General features: G+C 33.5%; 1 protein-coding gene and 2 long non-coding RNA genes across 3 annotated transcripts; 1 reads left to right on the top strand and 2 right to left on the bottom strand.

The window, feature by feature from the left end:
- Positions 1-5716: 5716 nt before the first annotated feature.
- LOC113059673 (uncharacterized) lies at positions 5717-7158 on the bottom strand. Its single transcript, XR_003278124.1, has 4 exons — positions 7101-7158; positions 6761-6818; positions 6578-6647; positions 5717-6064 (listed from the first exon to the last, which is right to left on the bottom strand). It is a non-coding gene; the product is annotated as an uncharacterized LOC113059673 (long non-coding RNA).
- A 1794-nt stretch (positions 7159-8952) lies between these two features.
- On the top strand, positions 8953-10412 carry LOC113059674 (uncharacterized). Its single transcript, XR_003278125.1, has 4 exons — positions 8953-9010; positions 9390-9447; positions 9560-9629; positions 10142-10412. It is a non-coding gene; the product is annotated as an uncharacterized LOC113059674 (long non-coding RNA).
- A 1261-nt stretch (positions 10413-11673) lies between these two features.
- Positions 11674-15828, bottom strand: LOC113059675 (cyclin-dependent kinase 1). The gene is made up of 5 exons (XM_026228220.1): positions 15770-15828; positions 14741-14895; positions 14518-14656; positions 12981-13088; positions 11674-12700 (listed from the first exon to the last, which is right to left on the bottom strand). Exons 2-5 carry the CDS (start codon positions 14884-14886, stop codon positions 11852-11854), a joined length of 1242 nt encoding a protein of 413 aa, XP_026084005.1. The 5' UTR covers positions 14887-14895; positions 15770-15828; the 3' UTR covers positions 11674-11851.
- Between the last annotated feature and the right edge of the window lie 3953 nt (positions 15829-19781).

A 19781-nucleotide genomic window follows, 5' to 3' on the forward strand; every position in this document is an offset into this window, starting at 1 on the left:
CACCATTTGTTATATCATTGCAATAGTGAGTGATTACACCATTTTGTGGCACAGTCATCTGGACGGTGTTGATACTGTATGATGGATGCATCACGTTGCACACCTATAAGAGAGTCATTGGAAAAGCAAAGGTGGTGTTATATTCATAAACATCTACATTTAATAGCTTTCTAATTAAACCTTATAGAATTACTCATATTAGATACAGTATGTGTTTAAGTCTACTCTCTCCTTCAATGCATTTGTGCTTCAATTACAGTTTTTCACCTTCATTGTTTAATTTTATATTTTGGCATATTTCAGACACTGTTACCTGTGTTTCAGAAGGTCCATTTTCCTCCCAGTAACATTTACAGGGCCGATGTGTCATCCCACAGTATCGACAAGGATGCCTTCATAAATGTATAATTATAAATGATGTGCATCAATTGAGCTAAGTAAGCTCTGAAAAGTAGAAAAAGTCTTTTACAATTGAAATCAATAATATTTTACTGACCCACAATACACAGGATCTCCCTTATATGGTCTCCATCGAGCTGAATATCTCTCACACCCCGGACAGTTCATTGTTGTAGATGTTTTCTAGTGATATGGTAAACAAAAGTGATATGATGTGAAAAACTGTGGAAACAGTTATTTACAAATAATATCTGTAAAACACTTGTGTCCCCTGATTTTTGTAAATGGCTTGGCAGTTGTCTATAATGCTAATGTCAAGTTAGATCTACATTTCTTCAATTTATACCATTTGTATGATCTTTTTCAATACAGTGCATTTTGGAAACAAAAAGTTTTATAACAATGTAATCTAATTTCTTACCGATTATTTTGCCATCACAGTCCTCAAGCTTCTCTTAAAGGTTGTGACAATAAACTGGTCCTGCGTTTCACATAAATCTATATAAAGCTCAAATACCAAAATCTCCGCCTACTGTTTCAAAGGAAACTGAAAGTAATAACTGACATTTTTATCTTTAAATCATATTATAAAGAATAGAGGCAGCTTATGAATCCCATGCAAGAAACTAAAGTTTCACAATGGCAAGGAAAACCATGGCTTGGTAGGTTGAGTGAGAAATTTTGGGAGACTCAGCAAGAGAACCTCTGCTTGGAGACCGCCTTCCCCTTCAGCTGTCCTCCATAGCAGACAAAGAGCTGCTCTGAGCTTCTGAAGCTCTGGATGCGGTCCTCTTATATGCGCAGGGCTAAAGGGACACAGCATTCCAAAAAGCTTGATCCTCTGGGGGCAGTGCTTGGAGGCTCAACACTTGCTGGCTAAAGTGAGTAGTGGGAACTATGGGAACGTATCCTGGCCATGGTCTCAAGACAATTAGCCGTGTTTCCACTGTCAGGCCAGTGCGAGCCAGGGCTAAAAACAGGACAGACAGGCCAGTAGCACCGAGGCCAGAATAGCGCAGCGTTTCCACAGTCGTGCCAGAAGCTCCACTGCGCGTCACTAAAAAACCCCCTTTACACGCCTCTCAGAACAACGTAACGCAACCCCACCATTTCACCAACAAAGAGAAGTTATCAGACAACTAAGAAATAATTCACGAGAACTAGCGTGATCACAAAACGAACATTATAAAAGTGGCCGTTTGTTTGCATGCTTTGTAAAATATTTAAATTCAAAAGCATCAATGTTTTACTAAAGAATAAGTGATACATTGATCATAAAAGCTCTCAAAAGCTCTCAACGGAGGCGGTTGCATTTTTTTCCTCTCCTCCCTGTCTTCCCTGCTTCGCCTGTTCCTCTTGTCTCGTCTACTTTGAGAGACTCTCTCTGCATTGCTATCCTAAACTATCCTAAACTGAAACATGGATTTGATAAATTGGTCTCTCAACGCAATTGACACCATCTTCTCGACGAGAAGCTTGGGTTCGGGGGAACCTGACTGCCCTGCCGGAACGTTTGCAGCTGGCTACACGATGGACGCGTGGGCGAATTGGCGGGTCGTGTGTCTGGCGGCTCTTTCTGTGGAGGACATTGAAGACATCTACCTATTCGGAACCATGATAATAGGTCTTCTGCTGATTGGATTAGGCTTTGCCCTGGGTTATCGGAAAATTCAGAAGACGGGAACAGCTGTTCAAAGCCTCACAAGGCTGCCCGTCATGATTGAAGCAGTGGGCAGAACGGTCAGCACTGAGACTGAAACTATTAACCACAATATGGATAACATCACGGTGAAGCTCACGGCTTTGGAAGGGAAATTGGAGGATTTGGAGACCAAAAGGGACAATCATAGTGACCGTTAAATTGGAATGCGGCTACTAGACCAAAACAACTGGTATCTTATCTTCTTTCGGCTCCACTACCAGCTTGGCCTTGGCTTGGCCTTGGCTGGAAAACAAATTTCTCCTTGGAAAGCACGGCAGCGAGAGACTCTGCGTTCCTCACCCGTTTCCCCCCACACCTGTTGATTGTTGTCTCTGTCTAGGACCTGAGCAAGGCTGTCTCCATGGCAACTTGTTGTGACGCTGTATAATCTGCGGACTGAGGCATCTAGAGAGAATCGCAATTCTCCAGGCCTACAAATACACAAACTCTTACACATATACAGATATGCACTCACCCCACACCCCCATCCCTCGCCTTCGCCGTTTTGTTCCGCCAGTCTGGCAAGCGGGCCTGTGACCAGCGCTATAATGGCTGTTAGACCGGATGCTGATTGCCTGGGCTGGATCACCTCGACCCCCCAAATTTCCATCCACAGTTGCTAGTCGTGTGTTTATGGTGTATTGATTATGTGCATTTGTGCTGTGGTGTTTTTACTGTTCTCAAACGGTGCTCCCATAGGAGCACAGTCTGGGTGCTGTTTTTTTTTTCTCTCTTTCCTAATGTTTTGCTGTTATCTCTTCCCCTGTCCACTGTATTTCGTTGCCTTGTGCCTACATGTGCAATGACAATAAAGTTGAATCTGAATCTGAATAATGAATTAATTTATCATGACTCAAAATTAGTCACACAGAAATACATTTATTTATATATATATATATATATTTTTTTTTTACGCTTAAGCAATATGAAAATAGCCTGCTTATTCAGCCGAGTCTGTTTCTGTTTATTTGTAGCCACAGTAGCCTATACGTCACATTTAGAATGAATGATAAAATCTCTATTTTTATAAAAGCTCCCGAAGAAAAAAAAAAAATGGAGCTAAACTCTCGAGACTTATGACAGATAATATAAGTTACTAAATATACAATTGTTATAGTGAATAATAAGAAGCTGACGTCTGATTTCTCCAAGTTGTAATATTTACCATGTTTACTTTGGTAACGTTAATGTTTAGCGTGCATAGCCTTTTATAAATATTTCTGCTTTGTTTAGTGATTATAATCCACATCGGATCAAGTTATTTCAATCACTTGCTGATGACTGAAAGTGAGTTTTGAGCTCAATTTATTTTAATAAGTCTTTAATGCTGGTGTTAAAGCTGTTAGCTTTCTGAAATTAACCACGGCCAAAAAACCAGCTTTAAGCTCGCCAGTGGAAACGCGGCTAATGTGAGAGTAAGCTGGCCCAAATATTATACGCACTCTTCGCTCGTCGAAAACACTTGCAGGTACCAACCCTCTGGATGGAAGTGAGCCCAGTTAGGAGTGTTGTCTTGAGAGAAAGGATCTTATGCACAACTTACTCAAGTGGCTAAAAATGAATTCTCTTCCTCTGAAATACAGCCCGGACAAGAAAGAAATCCCAGGAGGGCATGAAAAAAAAAGTATTTTCTATAAACATAATTTCAGAGTAATCTCCATAATGCAAAAGAGCAGCATTAAATTAAATATATTAACACAAACACATGCTGTCATCAAACCCGAAATCTATGCGACTCAACTGTTGCCTGCACATAACGACCTTGCAAACTACATGTCAAGTGAAACTTTTCAGTTTATACTCCCAAATCTCCATAATAAACATAGCATTTAAGAGTCAAAATAGGCTACTTGGCCATTTTAAGTGAGAAATCATGGATAGGAGAATGTACACATTGGTTACTGTGCAGTGTGCACCAACTCTGTACTACATAAACTTTGGCTAAAATAAACGCAGCATAAATCAGCTGACAAATTAAACAGCTGTGTCTCATTTAGGCTGCGTCCTCCGGAGGTTGAATTTTAAAGCTGCATATAGTACGTCATCAGGGAAGTCACATTTAAAAAAAGTAAATTACAAAGTAAAAAATAAATTATATTATTTTAAACCATACAATTTTATTATGATTCCTTTTCTTAAATAAGACATCCTCAATGACGTATGCAGCTTTCAAATGCGATCTCCAGAAGACGCAGCCAGTCTATTGTGACTAAATACAGTTGGATGGCTCTCAAAATTGTTAAATATGCATGAGTAAAAATGGAAGAATTCAAATCATGTGTATCCTGGGTTCTGTTGCAAGCTGATGAAGTAAAGATAACGTACACACTGTTAATGAACCTAATATTGTTTCATTTTCATTTTACACAACAGCCATTTATCAGTTTAGTTAAAGTATGACAAATTATATGGTTAACGTTACATTATTATAAAAAAAAAATCATATACATTTAAATATTTTCAAGTATGGTAAATTGCATATACATTTAAGGCACTTTTTTTTTTATCTGTGTGACTTAAAAGTGCTTTAGCATTAATTTAAATGTATTTACACAAACACAAACCGTGGCTCAATTCAGCTCAAGAGTTGTCTGTACTTAATGCCCTTGCAAACTAAATGTGAAACAATTATTAAGTGAAACTTTTGAGTTTATATAATTTATAGTCCTAATACTAAATAATAAACATTTAATTTAACCTTAAAGAGACTGCTACACTGATAAAAAATATTTTGTGGTGAAGTAAATACTACATAAAAACAAATGTAATTTTGTACATGAAATAATTAAGTAGGCTACAGGAAAGAATTAAAAAAAAATAAAGTAAATTCTATATTACTAATCAATTTAAGCTTGTAGAAATTAAAGTTTGAAATTATAAGCATATTTTACTTGCGTGTACAAGCATTCTTTAAGTAAATATCAAAGTTATGATTCCATTTTTTCCCATCATAAATAATTAAAAATATTAAAATGTTCACTGTTTCGAGTTGTATTTACACTGTTTTATGATTGATTTTTTCGCTAGATCTAGTAATTTACTGTTTTGTGATATCTGGAGTAAATTTTCTACTCAAAATGACCCATTTATATACATTACACTATCCATTGATTGTTACTGTCATTATGTTTGGTGTACCAAGTATTGAGGTCTGTTTTCATTTAAATAATAATTATATTGAGTGGACATATTCTTCAAAGGATAACAAGCTGTCTACTTGCTTACTTACATGCAAATAAACCACATGCTTTAATAGCATTGTTGTTTTCCAGTGCTACCTTGTTTGAGTAAATTAAATAAATGAGGGTAATATACTTGAGGATTTTTGTATTTAACACAATAACTAGATAGATATTACTCATAACTGGTTAAGTTAAATTTACTCAATTCCTTTGCTAAATGTACCTAGTTAAGTACATTTTACTTAATTAAATACTTTAATTTTGCTTGAAATTTATGTGTGCAAAAACGTGCAAAATAAAAAATTCCCTAAATCTACTTATTGTTTTTTTTTCCAGTGTACGGAAAGATGGTATCCCTATAGGAGAAGAGGTAACAATAAATAAGGTCAAAAATAAGTTTATTCAGATCTTTTTATTAAACATTTGGCTGAAATAAATGTACACACAAACTCCAACTGACAACTACACATGTAGAATTTTAATTGACTAAATCTATACCACCGATATTAAACAAAGTAGATACAAAATAGGTAGGTGTCTGAATTTGCATTTAGAACTTGATTTCTTTCAATTTCAAATGGAACTTTATAATTTACTTCCAGCTTGTTCTGTATGCCTCTTAATTTGGAAACACAAAGCTGATGTCTTCACTGGCAACAATTCTGCCATTCTTTATAATTTTCATAGAATATGTTTGATTGCCGTTCTCCATATTGTTGTAGTGGTGAGTAAATACACCATTGCTTGGCAGGTGTATGGACCTCTGGATGTTGTTGCTCGCCTAAGATAAGAATAAGAAAAATTATTGATGTTGTGGATTTTATTTTGCCACATGGCTCTTAAAGGTCATTTTTAAACAAAAAATTCCAGGGCACAAACATAAAGTAATCCAAACACTTTCTTTCTTTTCTTGTCAGAAATAGTAGGTCATTTTTTGCCATTTTCATGTACTTTTCTTCTAATGTTTTATACATACTGAGAATAAGGGCATACTATTCTTATATTGTTTTTAATCTACACTGTTTGCAATACCGAATCTGACTTCCTCTTCCTCTATGGCTTTCTATACTTATGAAAGATGCTACATTTTTCCAAATTCATTCTGATGAGGAAACAAATTCATCTACATCTTGGATAGCCGGAAGGGGTGTAAATATTTAGAAAATTTTCATTTATGGAGAAACTATTCCTTTAAATTTGGATGTCCCACAGGTCACCCAGCACACAAAAATGGACCTACAAAAAACAATATCCAATTAAAAGAAATATCTTATATTTCATGAGGTCTGCCTACCTCCAAATTAGGTGCATCATTTCTCTCACAGACTTGATGGGATCTTGACTGATCAGAAAAACAATCATGCCTTTAAAGTAGAAGAACATTTAAACATTAATTTGATTATTATGTAAAAAAAATATATATATATATCCTTTCCAGTCCAAATTTTAAGTTTTACTTAATTGATTCATTACTGACCCACATGTCCAGCAAACAGCTTTTCCCTGTGGATGATGATACATTTTTTTGAAGATGTCTGTAAAGATTCAGTAAGCAAAAGGTAAAAGTCTATTTAAGTAATGTTTTTACTTTCGAGTATTATGTTTTTGATAATTCAGAATATATTTTTTATAAGAATTAAAAAAAAAGTTTTTTTTTTTTTTTTTTGAGACTGTAATGTCCTACACCCTTCAAAGAACTCACTTGAAGCACTCTGCCCTCTGAAGGTAATAGGGCATAGGGATGCTCACTTCCATTTGGGTTTCACCCTATGTACATTTTTTTTTAAAATTTTTTAAAGAATATTATGTGTACTCACTGTATTTGTCCAGTCCTCAAGCACCTCTTCAACCCTGTGGAAGCAAACTGGATCCACTTGTGTTCAACAGAGATGTAAATCTTAAGGCTGAAAGAACAATAGCTCCACCTATAATATGTCAATTGAAACTAAAAGTATTTACTGACAAGCGCTTAGGAAAGATTTTTTTATTAGTGGACCTCATTTATATTTATATATAATAAATATTAGAGATGGGGAGTAACGAAGTACAAATACAAATACTGTAATTTTCTGATGGCCTATCAGTAAGCTACTTTAAATTATTTTTTCTGACAACTTTTTATTTTCACTCCTTAAGCCTACATTTTCTTTTTTTTTTTTTTTTTTTTTACACAAATAGCTGTACTTTTTTGCTTCTTACATTTTCAAACCAGGCTCGTTACATAAGGTCATTGCACGCCTCAACCGAATTTATTTATTAATCATTCATTCATTCATTCATTCATTTATATATTTATACATACTTAAGTAATTTTTCGTCCTGCGTACAACTCAACTCCAGTTAAGTGTTCGAGTCGAAAGGACTGTCAGGAAAGTCAAAAAAGTAAGTAGTCTAACTTGTATTAAGCACTGAGCCATAAATACATGTTAATGGACGAATCAGTCCGATTTAATGAACTGGTTCGACCGGAATTTATAGAAATTCTCAGGGCTGTATACAGGGCCTTAAAATATATGCTGTTTAATATACAAGTTTCATGATTACAGTTAAATGATTATATTATGCTTTCTGGTGAAGAAAAAAAAGTTAACCGTTAAAACAAAATTAAATCGAAAAAATTAGCCTAATAGGCTACAGAAAAATTTAAACGGAAAAAACTGAAATTTCTCCGCAATACATTAATATTTACTGAAAGGGCTCAGGATTATTATATTTTATTATTATTATTATTATTATTATTATTATTATTATTATTATTATTATTATTATTATTTCCTTCACCAACTAGGACCCTATGAAATCGTTTTTTTTTTCACAAATTCCGTTGTATTTTTTATAGCTGAGAAATTTCCTTTTTTTCAGTTTAAATTTTTCTTTTTAGGCTAATCCATTTTTTTTTTTCGTTTCAATTTTGTTTTAACGGTAAAAAAAAAAAAAAAAAAAAAAAAAAAAAAAAAATTCACCAGAAAGCATAATATAATCATTTAACTGTAATCACGAAACTTTATTAATATTAAACAGTATATTTTAAGGCCCTGTATACAATACAGCCCTGAGAATTTCTATAAATTCCGGTCGAACCAGTTCATTAAATCGGACTGATTCGTCCATTAACATGTATTTATGGCTCAGTGCTTAATACAAGTTAGACTACTTACTTTTTTGACTTTCCTGACAGTCCTTTCGACTCGAAATAAACGAATACTTAACTGAAGTTGAGTTGTACGCAGGACGAAAAATTACTTAAGTATATATAAATATATAAATGAATGAATGAATGAATGAATGAATGAATGATTAATAAATAAATTTGGTTGAGGCGTTCAATGACCTTATGTAACGAGCCTGGTTTGAAAATGTAAGAAGCAAAAAAGTACAGCTATTTGTGTAAAAAAAAAAAAAAAGTAGGCTTAAGGAGTGAAAATAAAAAGTTGTCAGAAAAATAATTTAAAGTAGCTTACTGATAGGCCATCAGAAAATTACAGTATTTGTATTTGTACTTCGTTACTCCCCATCTCTAATATTTATTATATATAAATATAAATGAGGTCCACTAATAAAAAAATCTGTCCTAAGCGCTTGTCAGTAAATACTTTTAGTTTCAATTGACATATTATAGGTGGAGCTATTGTTCTTTCAGCCTTAAGATTTACATCTCTGTTGAACACAAGTGGATCCAGTTTGCTTCCACAGGGTTGAAGAGGTGCTTGAGGACTGGACAAATACAGTGAGTACACATAATATTCTTTAAAAAAAATTTTTTTTAAATGTACATAGGGTGAAATCCAAATGGAAGTGAGCATCCCTATGCCCTATTACCTTCAAAGGGCAGAGTGCTTCAAGTGAGTTCTTTGAAGGGTGTAGGGCATTACAGTCTCAAACTTTTGCAACTCCCTTATAAAGGCACTGACTGACCTGATCTTAAATGAAATTCAAACTTTTGTCTTTAAATTAATAATGAATAAAACATTTTTGATATCCAAAAAAAATCTTTTTTTTTTTAAATTCTTATAAAAAATATATTCTGAATTATCAAAAACATAATACTCGAAAGTAAAAACATTACTTATATAGACTTTTACCTTTTGCTTACTGAATCTTTACAGACATCTTCAAAAAAATGTATCATCATCCACAGGGAAAAGCTGTTTGCTGGACATGTGGGTCAGTAATGAATCAATTAAGTAAAACTTAAAATTTGGACTGGAAAGGATATATATATATATTTTTTTACATAATAATCAAATTAATGTTTAAATGTTCTTCTACTTTAAAGGCATGATTGTTTTTCTGATCAGTCAAGATCCCATCAAGTCTGTGAGAGAAATGATGCACCTAATTTGGAGGTAGGCAGACCTCACGAAATATAAGATATTTCTTTTAATTGGATATTGTTTTTTGTAGGTCCATTTTTGTGTGCTGGGTGACCTGTGGGACATCCAAATTTAAAGGAATAGTTTCTCCATAAATGAAAATTTTCTAAATATTTACACCCCTTCCGGCTATCCAAGATGTAGATGAATTTGTTTCCTCATCAGAATGAATTTGGAAAAATGTAGCATCTTTCATAAGTATAGAAAGCCATAGAGGAAGAGGAAGTCAGATTCGGTATTGCAAACAGTGTAGATTAAAAACAATATAAGAATAGTATGCCCTTATTCTCAGTATGTATAAAACATTAGAAGAAAAGTACATGAAAATGGCAAAAATGACCTACTATTTCTGACAAGAAAAGAAAGAAAGTGTTTGGATTACTTTATGTTTGTGCCCTGGAATTTTTAGTTTAAAAATGACCTTTAAGAGCCATGTGGCAAAATAAAATCCACAACATCAATAATTTTTCTTATTCTTATCTTAGGCGAGCAACAACATCCAGAGGTCCATACACCTGCCAAGCAATGGTGTATTTACTCACCACTACAACAATATGGAGAACGGCAGTCAAACAACTTCTATGAAAATTATAAAGAATGGCAGAATTGTTGCCAGTGAAGACATCAGCTTTGTGTTTCCAAATTAAGAGGCATACAGAACAAGCTGGAAGTAAATTATAAAGTTCCATTTGAAATTGAAAGAAATCAAGTTCTAAATGCAAATTCAGACACCTACCTATTTTGTATCTACTTTGTTTAATATCGGTGGTATAGATTTAGTCAATTAAAATTCTACATGTGTAGATTGTCAGTTGGAGTTTGTGTGTACATTTATTTCAGCCAAATGTTTAATAAAAAGATCTGAATAAACTTATTTTTGACCTTATTTATTGTTACCTCTTCTCCTATAGGGATACCATCTTTCCGTACACTGAAAAAAAAAAAAAAAGGTACATTTAGGCCTACAGAAGTCATTGAAAAACGTTTGGAAAAACTACCAATAAGAACAAATTACACTAGCCCATAGTAAAATAAAAAATGATTTTTTTTTTTTTGCCAATTATTTTATGTTAGTTCAAAAAAACTACCATAAGATTTTACAGTGCAGTTTATAGTGCAACAGTATATCAAGGATATGCAATGAAAATCATTTTACTGTATATGTGATTCAACTGAGACTAAACATATAGCTACATTTAAAAAGATTCACTTTTTATCACACAGTTTCAGACAAACTTGTAGCAAAGAAAATTACATATTTCTAAATATGTTATTTCCTCTAAAATATGTTCTTTGCATGCTCTGTAAGTCTCAATGCGTTACTTTAATATGACATTTAGTCACCTGTTCATCAAAGTGTACTTACTCTCCACAAATTCTTTCTTAATCGATGATGACATCAATACTATTTGTTTTATTTGAGAGCCAGCATTTTTATATATATATATATATATATATATATATATATATATATATATATATATATATATATATATATATATATATAATGCTGGCTCTCATATATATATATATATATATATATATATATATATATATATATATATATATATATATATATATATAAAATTTAAGTAAAATGAAGCAGTTAAAACATTTTGGAAGTTATTGATAAAATCAAATCAAATATTTCTTTAAACTGAAATGCAGGAAACATAATTATCAGTTCTGATTATTTTTTAAACATTCAGTATTGTCCTCATATAGCAGTAATTCTAAAACATAAGGTGCATATCTGGAGGAAACATTCTAAATTTATCTCTCAAAATGAATGAAGCAAATGCATGAAGTGACATTTGAGGTCCCAACTTTTCCATTCCACCAGAGGGAGCCAAAATATTAGTCCAGAGTATCCTTCCTCTGTATGACTTTTCCCCCACTGTTTCCATTATTGTGCAAATGAATTTGAATACATTTCAGTGTGTGATATACACATTATTAATGACAGAAAAATAGATAAACACAAATTGTTTTTGACATTTTAATGGTTATTCTTTACATCAAATGACTGTTAAATGAACATAAGCAGGATATCAGCAAAAACCTAAAATAAAACCAACTTCACTATAATAGCTTTCCAGTGGGAATTTCTATTTACAAAAAAGCTTTTCACCTGTGTAAAATGAAAGTGCTTGCCAATGTTTATAAGAACACAAGTCTATTCACAAGTGTTATTTTTAAGAATCTTTGGTTATTTGCACTTTCTCATACTTAACGATTCTCCCGTCCTTCGTGACGATCTCTTTATATACTAGAGCTCCATTCTCCTCGATGTAGCTTTCCTGAGTCACTCTCCCGGTTTCTGGGAGAGGACAAGGAAATGACATCAGGGACAGCTGCTTATTCAAGGCCTCACCCTTAACCGGTACTATTGCCTTTCCCATCTCTCTCTGTTGAGGTGGACTCTGTCGATAATATAAAGCTTGAGGTTTATTTAACTCTTTAGGAACAGAAGGTCCTGCTGGATACCACTTTTGATTAGGCCTTATGTCATTTCCATGTGTCACTGTGATGTCTCTTTTGATGTCCCTTGTAACGTCTCTTGTGATGTCTCTTGTAACGTCTCTTGTGATGTCTCTTGTAACGTCTCTTGTAACGTCTTTTGTAACATCTCTTGTAACGTCTTTTGTAATGTCTCTTGTGATGTCTTTTGGTCTAATGTCTGTTGGTTGAGCTGAAGGAGCTCTCCTGATGTCTGCAATGACTCCAGCCATAGTACTTCTGTAATTGGGATTGGGTTCCACCATTCTGGATACTGGATTACAGTACGGCTGGTCTTTTAGAGTTTCACGAATCTTGACGGGAGAGACAAACTGGGTGGGTAACCTGATCCTGGCACAGAGTTCAGCTATGATTTTGCCCATGGCCCAAACGTCTGAACGCTTGTCACGAACACCGTTCATCTGTAGGATCTCTGGTGCAGAGTATGCTTCATTGCCCAAGTTTACTGCAGAGGAGAGTCCATTTCGAAAGAATTTAGCAAGTCCTAGATCAATGATCACGGCACGATGGGTTTGATGCTCCACCTGAAATGGGAAAAGAGAAGTAAGTATCTTTTCTGATGTTCTAGGAAAAAAGCTGATCAAATTGAACCTGTTTATTTATTTAGTCAATATACACCACAATGTGTAGAAGATTTCAAGTGCAGAGGCTTTTGAGTCTTTGCAATCAAAAGTCATAGATTTCAATAAGAACTCAAATTTTGCTCAATGATTTCTTCAGAAGACTATTAGGAGCAATATCCAAGACAAATGAAACCTAGTTGAAAACTTAGTTGAAAAAACAACAGCTCATTTTCAGTCTCACCATAATGTTATCAGGTTTGAGGTCTTGGTGGACGATGTCTTTAGTGTGCAGAAACAACAATCCTTCACACATGCCAGTGATGATTGTGGCTTTCACTGCTGGAGTCAGCTGTAGAAGACAAAAAACTGTTGCATTTTGGCTCCACTAATACATAATCTAAAGCATACTTTTTAAAAATGTTGTAAAGAAATAGTTCAGCCAATGCAAATTTTGTCATCAATTACTCATCCTTATGTCACTTGAGATGTAACTGAATGTGCAAAGACCCAATTAAAGTATACAGTAAATTATTAATTAAACCAAGCAAAATTCCAACTGAATTTGGCTAGCTGTTATAGAACAGAAAACATGTCAGCAATACCATTATATTGTATGGAATATGGCACCTGGAATAGCTACTTTCTTCTAAATTATACATTATTATATTATATCAATATGCAATTTTAAAATATAAATACAATTATAGATTAGTATTATATATTTTTTCAGTGCTTTAAGTGGGCCGGTAAGCACTGGTACTCAGTACCGCCACTTCCAAATATAGCTCTTGAGCGTACCGCCACCTCTCAGTGTGCCCAGAACGTGCTTTTAGCGTAGGCCTACCGCTACGCTCATCTGGACATCTGTTTTAATAGAGGTTTTAATCATTTGCCTGCGCTGCCGCTTTTCAGAGCGCCCTTCACAACGCACGCTTCATAATTCTTACTAGTTCAGAGTATGGAGCGTGAATCATTTGAGTCAGGTCGGGAGTTCGGATCGGGTTCTCAAATCATTTGAGTCAGTTTGGGAGTTCGGAGCGGCTTTGCGGATCATTTGAATCAATTTGAGGGTTCGTAGCGGGTTTGCGAATAATTTGAGTCAACTCGGGAGTTCAAAGCGGGTTCGCGAATCATTTGAGTCAGTTTGGTGATCACGAATCATTTGAGTCAGTTCGGGAGTTCGTAACGGGTTCGCAAATCATTTGAATCAGTTCGGGGAACGCGAATCATTTGAATCAGTTCGGGAGTTAGTAGCGGGTTCGCGAATCATTTGAGTCAGTTTGGGGATCGCGACTCATTTGAATCAGTTCGGGAGTTCGGAGTGGGTTCGCGAATCATTTGAGTCAGTTTGGGAGTTTGAATGCAGTAATGCAGTAGCTCTTTCTAAGGCTATTTTTTCAAAATTCTTTTGCACATTTTATTTATGTTCAGTAGTTCTTTCTAGCTCAAACAAAAATGATTTATATGTTGACTGCTGTATATAAAAGCCCTTCAGTATAGTTGTTGTTACCTCAGGGGATGAGGGGAGTCATCAAAAAAACAAAAAAAAAAAAAAAAAAAAAACAGAAAAGAAAAGAAAAAAATTAATTGGCTATAATAGAGTACCGGCACCTTTTTTGGGCCACTTAAAGCACTGTTTGAATTATATGAAAAAAAGCACCCAACCATGACATTCAGCTAAACTTCTGTTTTTTCTTCATCTGTCTCACTGAAGAAAGAAGAGAATGGCGAGTAAAGGATGACAGATTTTTTATTTGAGCTGCGTTAGACATCTTTACCTGTATTTTAGAAAGCTGTACTTTGAAGATGGTCATCTCAAGATCTTCCCCAGAGATGAACTCCAAAGGAATGTTCCACTTGGAGTCTTTCAGCCAAGGATCACCGAGAAGCCTCACCACGTTTGTATGCCGAGCATTACTGGAGTTTAAAAGTCATGTTTCATGGTTATCATTTTAAGCTGAGTAGTTAAACATTAAAGATATATCGGATATATATACACACCGATAAACTCGGCATTCTCTCTCCAGCTGTTGTTTGCTGATGAGTCCTATAGGAACTCTCTTCAGAGCAGCCCATGTGTCTCCATACTTCTCCTTGTATATTTTTCCAAAGCAGCCTCCAGCCAGTGTTTGTGTGGAGTACGCCATCTCGTTATTCTGTTAATACATTAAACATCCATATGAGAAAATATCTATCTATCTATCTATCTATCTATCTATCTATCTATCTATCTATCTATCTATCTATCTATCTATCTATCTATCTATCTATCTATCTATCTATCTATCGTCAGAAATCTGTCAGAAATGTCAATGCCATATCTTTGTGTCAGTGTTTGTTTTCATATGCAAGTGTATGTCATCAAAACAAGACTGTCTTGAAAGTGATAACCATCAGCACATATAATGCAGTATGGGTCATCTGGTGTTAACAGGAAATCCAAAGCATTAGTCAACTCATATAATCATCTAAGTTTCGATATGTCTGCATAGTTGTAAAGCCATACAGTTTTTCTATCAAATATACCTGACATTTTTATCACAAAGTTACCTTCACATATGTAGTAGAAAAACTTTTAAAGCTAAAGGCTAACACAGGGAGTTTGCTAGAAAAGCCTTTGGGCCTGTATTAAGCCTGTACATGCTGCTGGGAAAAATGCTGTCCGACTGGATCTGGATTGCAAAAGAAATCATAACCCTTACACACAAAGAATATATTCAGACCATGAATCTTTTAGGTTTATTGCTGAATATTTGTTAGCCTGGATTACACTCCTCCCTATACCCCCGGGAAACAAAAATACTTTTAGTATGTTTCTGGCCATATACTTAGTGTTATGATTATCCAAACGTCACACATACCCTACAGCAATTACACAGACAAAAGAAGTGGTTCCTTGATAACCATAAACCAGACAAAAAAGAACAGAAATCACTATTGCTGACATGAAACATCTAGCTATAATCACTGACCTTTACAATAACACACAACACAATAAGACTGATTCAATTGTCACTGAATTTCTCTTACCTGTTTCAGCAGGTTATGTGACTGATGGCAATGAATGTGCTCAAATGAAACAGGAACAGTGATTTTCTTTACTAATTACTGTCCCTCTATAGCCACACCCTCATATTTCAAGACTGGAAAGAAACCTATAACCAGCCAGATAAGACACACACACACACACACAGAGAAAGAGAGAGAGAGAGTTTTTATACTGTACAAACTGTATTTTCTAACCCCCTACCCTAACCCTACCTGTAAACGTACTCCTAACCAAACTTTCTGCTGTTTAAGATTTTTCAAAAATTTCATAGTGTATAACGATTAAGCTGTTTTCCTCATAGGGACAAAAAACAAACAAAAAAAGTCTTCACAAGGTCAAGATTTACTGGTGTTACTACAACTAAGGGAATACACACACACACATACTGTATATAGTACTCAACAATTACATATAATAAATTTTTTTTATGTTATATAAAATTATATAAATATTCCTGCAGAGACTTCAAATAAAGTGAAAACATTACAGTTCAATATTTAGGTTAAATATGTGTTTCCTCATTTTTGGCCAGAAGAGATCTGTGATTACTCAGATTACAATAGGTTTTTATAGCTGAACTAAATATTGCACACACCTGAAAGAAGAATCATGTCAGTCAAGTCAGAACAAGACTTGAACTATTTTAAGTATTGGGCAAGATGAGGCTAGTTTCCTCAAAAAAAAAAAAAAAACATCTCACATCTGTTCTGTTTCTGTGATATTAGGACTAATAGTAACTAGTCATTTTTGTAGATGGACATACAATGCTACTTAGTCCAAAATATATTATATATTTTATTGTATATATATATATATATATATATATATATATATATATATATATATATATATATATATATATATATATATATATATATATGTTTGTATATACCTATATATATATATGTATGTATGTATGTATGTATGTATGTATGTATGTATGTGTATATATATATATATATATATATATATATATATACATAATTCATTCTGTGTTGTAAGTTTTAATGTTTCCACATGCATATGCATGCAATCAAAATAATCCCCCTAAACCTACCGTCACTATGACGTCAGCCAATCAGGTATCATGGTCTAAAAACACCCTGATCTGTTAACTTTGGGTAACTCCCATTACTTTCCTGCTGGTAAAATCCCTAACGTCATCACCCTACAGGAAGTGACATCGATTTGTTTGGAGGGAAACAAGCAACAGCACATAGGCTCTCAGTGAGTGTTTGCAATGACTTTGAGCTCTGTGATGTTTTATGGTTAGTTGGTTTCTGTCACTTTAAACAAATCCATCAACAGGAATAAGTTATAATATCAATATAAAGTACGAACATTTGAAAGATACAAAAAGCTCAGACCACGTGCATTTGTTTTTCCTGATATTTTGAATCCAACAGATGGCAGTGTTGGAATGAAGTGAAATAGATTTTCTAATCTGAGACCCGTTTTAATTTTGAATTATTCATTTTAAATTAAAATGCATAAACTACTGGAGTAGTAATTATTTTAAAGTAGTATAGGATTTAATTAAAATAGTTTTTGCCTGTCTTTCACTCTTTAGAGAGACACAACCTGTTAAAATAATATCTTCTGTCATTGTTTTAGTAATTAGATTCCAAAAAATAAGTACTTGTAATTAGAGTGCGTTACATTTTAAAAGTCACTTTTTTATTACTAATTATGGTCTTCTTTACATCATAGGAGGAAACTGCATATGTATATGTTCATTGTTAAGGCTCTTTCAGGTTTAAAGTTTCAAAAGTCTGCTAGGAATTTGGAAAATGTGCTTTTTCCTTTTATGGAATGATTTGCAAACTGTAGTTAAATTAGAGTCTTTTCCATCCCTGGGTACTTTAAATGTCTTTTTAAAACCGTTTTAAAGGAGATTTGAACATGTTTTGCTTGATCTTACTTTTATCAGTTGTTTGAGTATCTTGTTTTGTAGTTGGTTCTGTGTTTAACTCACACTGTTCACTGCTGTGTTTGTGAACTTTGGATGGGTTAAATGCAAAGAATAATTACTGGAGTAGTAATTATTTTAAAGTAGTATAGTATTTAATTAAAATAGTTGTTGCCTGTCTTTCACTCTTTAGAGAGACACAACCTGTTAAAAGAATATCTTCTGTCATTGTTTTTCTTTTTCACCTTCTTGTTAAAATTATTTTAACAAGACAAGACACAAAATGTCACAAAAAGATAAGATAAGAATAAGAAACATTATTGATGTTGTGGATTTTATTTTGCCACATGGCTCTTAAATGTTATTTTTAAACTAACAGTTCCTTTGCACAAACATAAAGTAATCCAAACACTTTCTTTCTTTTCTTGTCAGAATCTTTTTCTTGCCATTTTCATGTACTTTTCTTCTACTGTTTTATACATACTGAGAATAAGGACATACTATTTTTATATTGTTTTCAATCTACATTGTCTGCAATACCGAATCTGACTTCAACAAGACACAAAATGTCACAAAAAAAAAAACACTTTTGTTACCAGTTCACCTTCTTAAAAGATTATATAACGTGAATGTCTTTTAGTGTGTTTTATGGGGAAATGAATCAGAGAAGAACATAGTATTTTATTTTGTTGAATTTCTAGACCAAACGAGCAAGCTTTGCCATTACTATGCTTATTTCAGCCTCTAAAACGTTTTAGTTTAGTTGTCATTTATGAAATATGCCATGTTTTCCCATGGTGTTGTTGACCAAATCATAACAGAAAATGGGAGTGTATTCTGGTCCTTCCTCTCTGTTCTCCAAAATAACCCTTTAATTGATCAGATTGCTGTGTGGTCTGGTGGTGATGAGGGACTCAGGCTTTGAAAGTGCAAAGGACTTTAGGACCAAACAGAACTAGATTGTACTTGGTTATTCTTCTTTGACTGTAGATTGTTTCTGACACATTGCATGAATGGATTTCAAAATTGGGCATGAGAAATTAAATCAGTTTTTTTCTTTATTAAACCGTCAGTGTTTAAGGACTGATTGTTTCATTTAACACTCATAAAATGTCTAACTCAGGAGGTCAAACTGAACATTGCATAAATCATTTATTTTCTACTAATCTTTTGCAAGGTTTGCAATTTTTTTTTATTAGCTAATTTTGAATTGAGCTTTTTTTATGAAGTTCAAGCAATAAATTAATTAAGCATTAACATTAAAAATAAATATTACTTTTATGTTTTAGTATTTAAAATGAGTTCACATGTGACTAGGTGGTGGTTATTGTGTTACTAGATTGTTTAAAGTACAACACCACATCAGAGTGTAATTTCCACACCTTCTCAACAAATCAGTATAAGAAGAACCACCTGTTTAATTTAACATTTATAAAATGTTGATAATCAAATGAAAGTCAGATTAAATATATATCATGCAATTTCTGAAATTTTTTTTCATTAGGTTTGCAATATTTTCAATATTTTGTTTAATCATCAACAACAACAAAATACTATATCAAAATATATTTAAAATATATATAAAAATATGTTTTTAGTAATTAATGTTACTTGACTAGATTGTATACTACACTGTCTATTGTATAAACAGTTTACACATTTAGAAATTGTTAGTAAATCTCACAAACAAATAATAAAGTAAAACGTTTAATTAAATGTGAAATGTTCAAGTAGAATCATTTTAAATTGTATTTTCTTGACCAATGTATTCCAGTTATCTTTGTTTTATTAACAACTTGGACAAGTTTGACATGAAATTTGACAAAAAATGAAGACCGTTTTTTTTTTTTTTGAGAAATGGCCAGTGAAAGGGCCACTTCTTTATTTTGTTTTAGCATTCATAAAAAGCTTTGCAAATATTTGCAGTCAATTTACCAAAGTTTGGGGCATGTCTAAATACAGTTTTACTATCAGGCAATAATCATTAAATACTTTGCGTTTCTAATTAAGTGCAGCTTATTCGTGGAAATGCCTTCTGTTGATATAAGCATTTGATATTGCACCCTTGATTGAAGTGCTGTGAG

The sequence above is a fragment of the Carassius auratus genome, chromosome 41, assembly GCF_003368295.1.
Source record: "Carassius auratus strain Wakin chromosome 41, ASM336829v1, whole genome shotgun sequence".
NCBI lineage: Eukaryota > Metazoa > Chordata > Actinopteri > Cypriniformes > Cyprinidae > Carassius > Carassius auratus.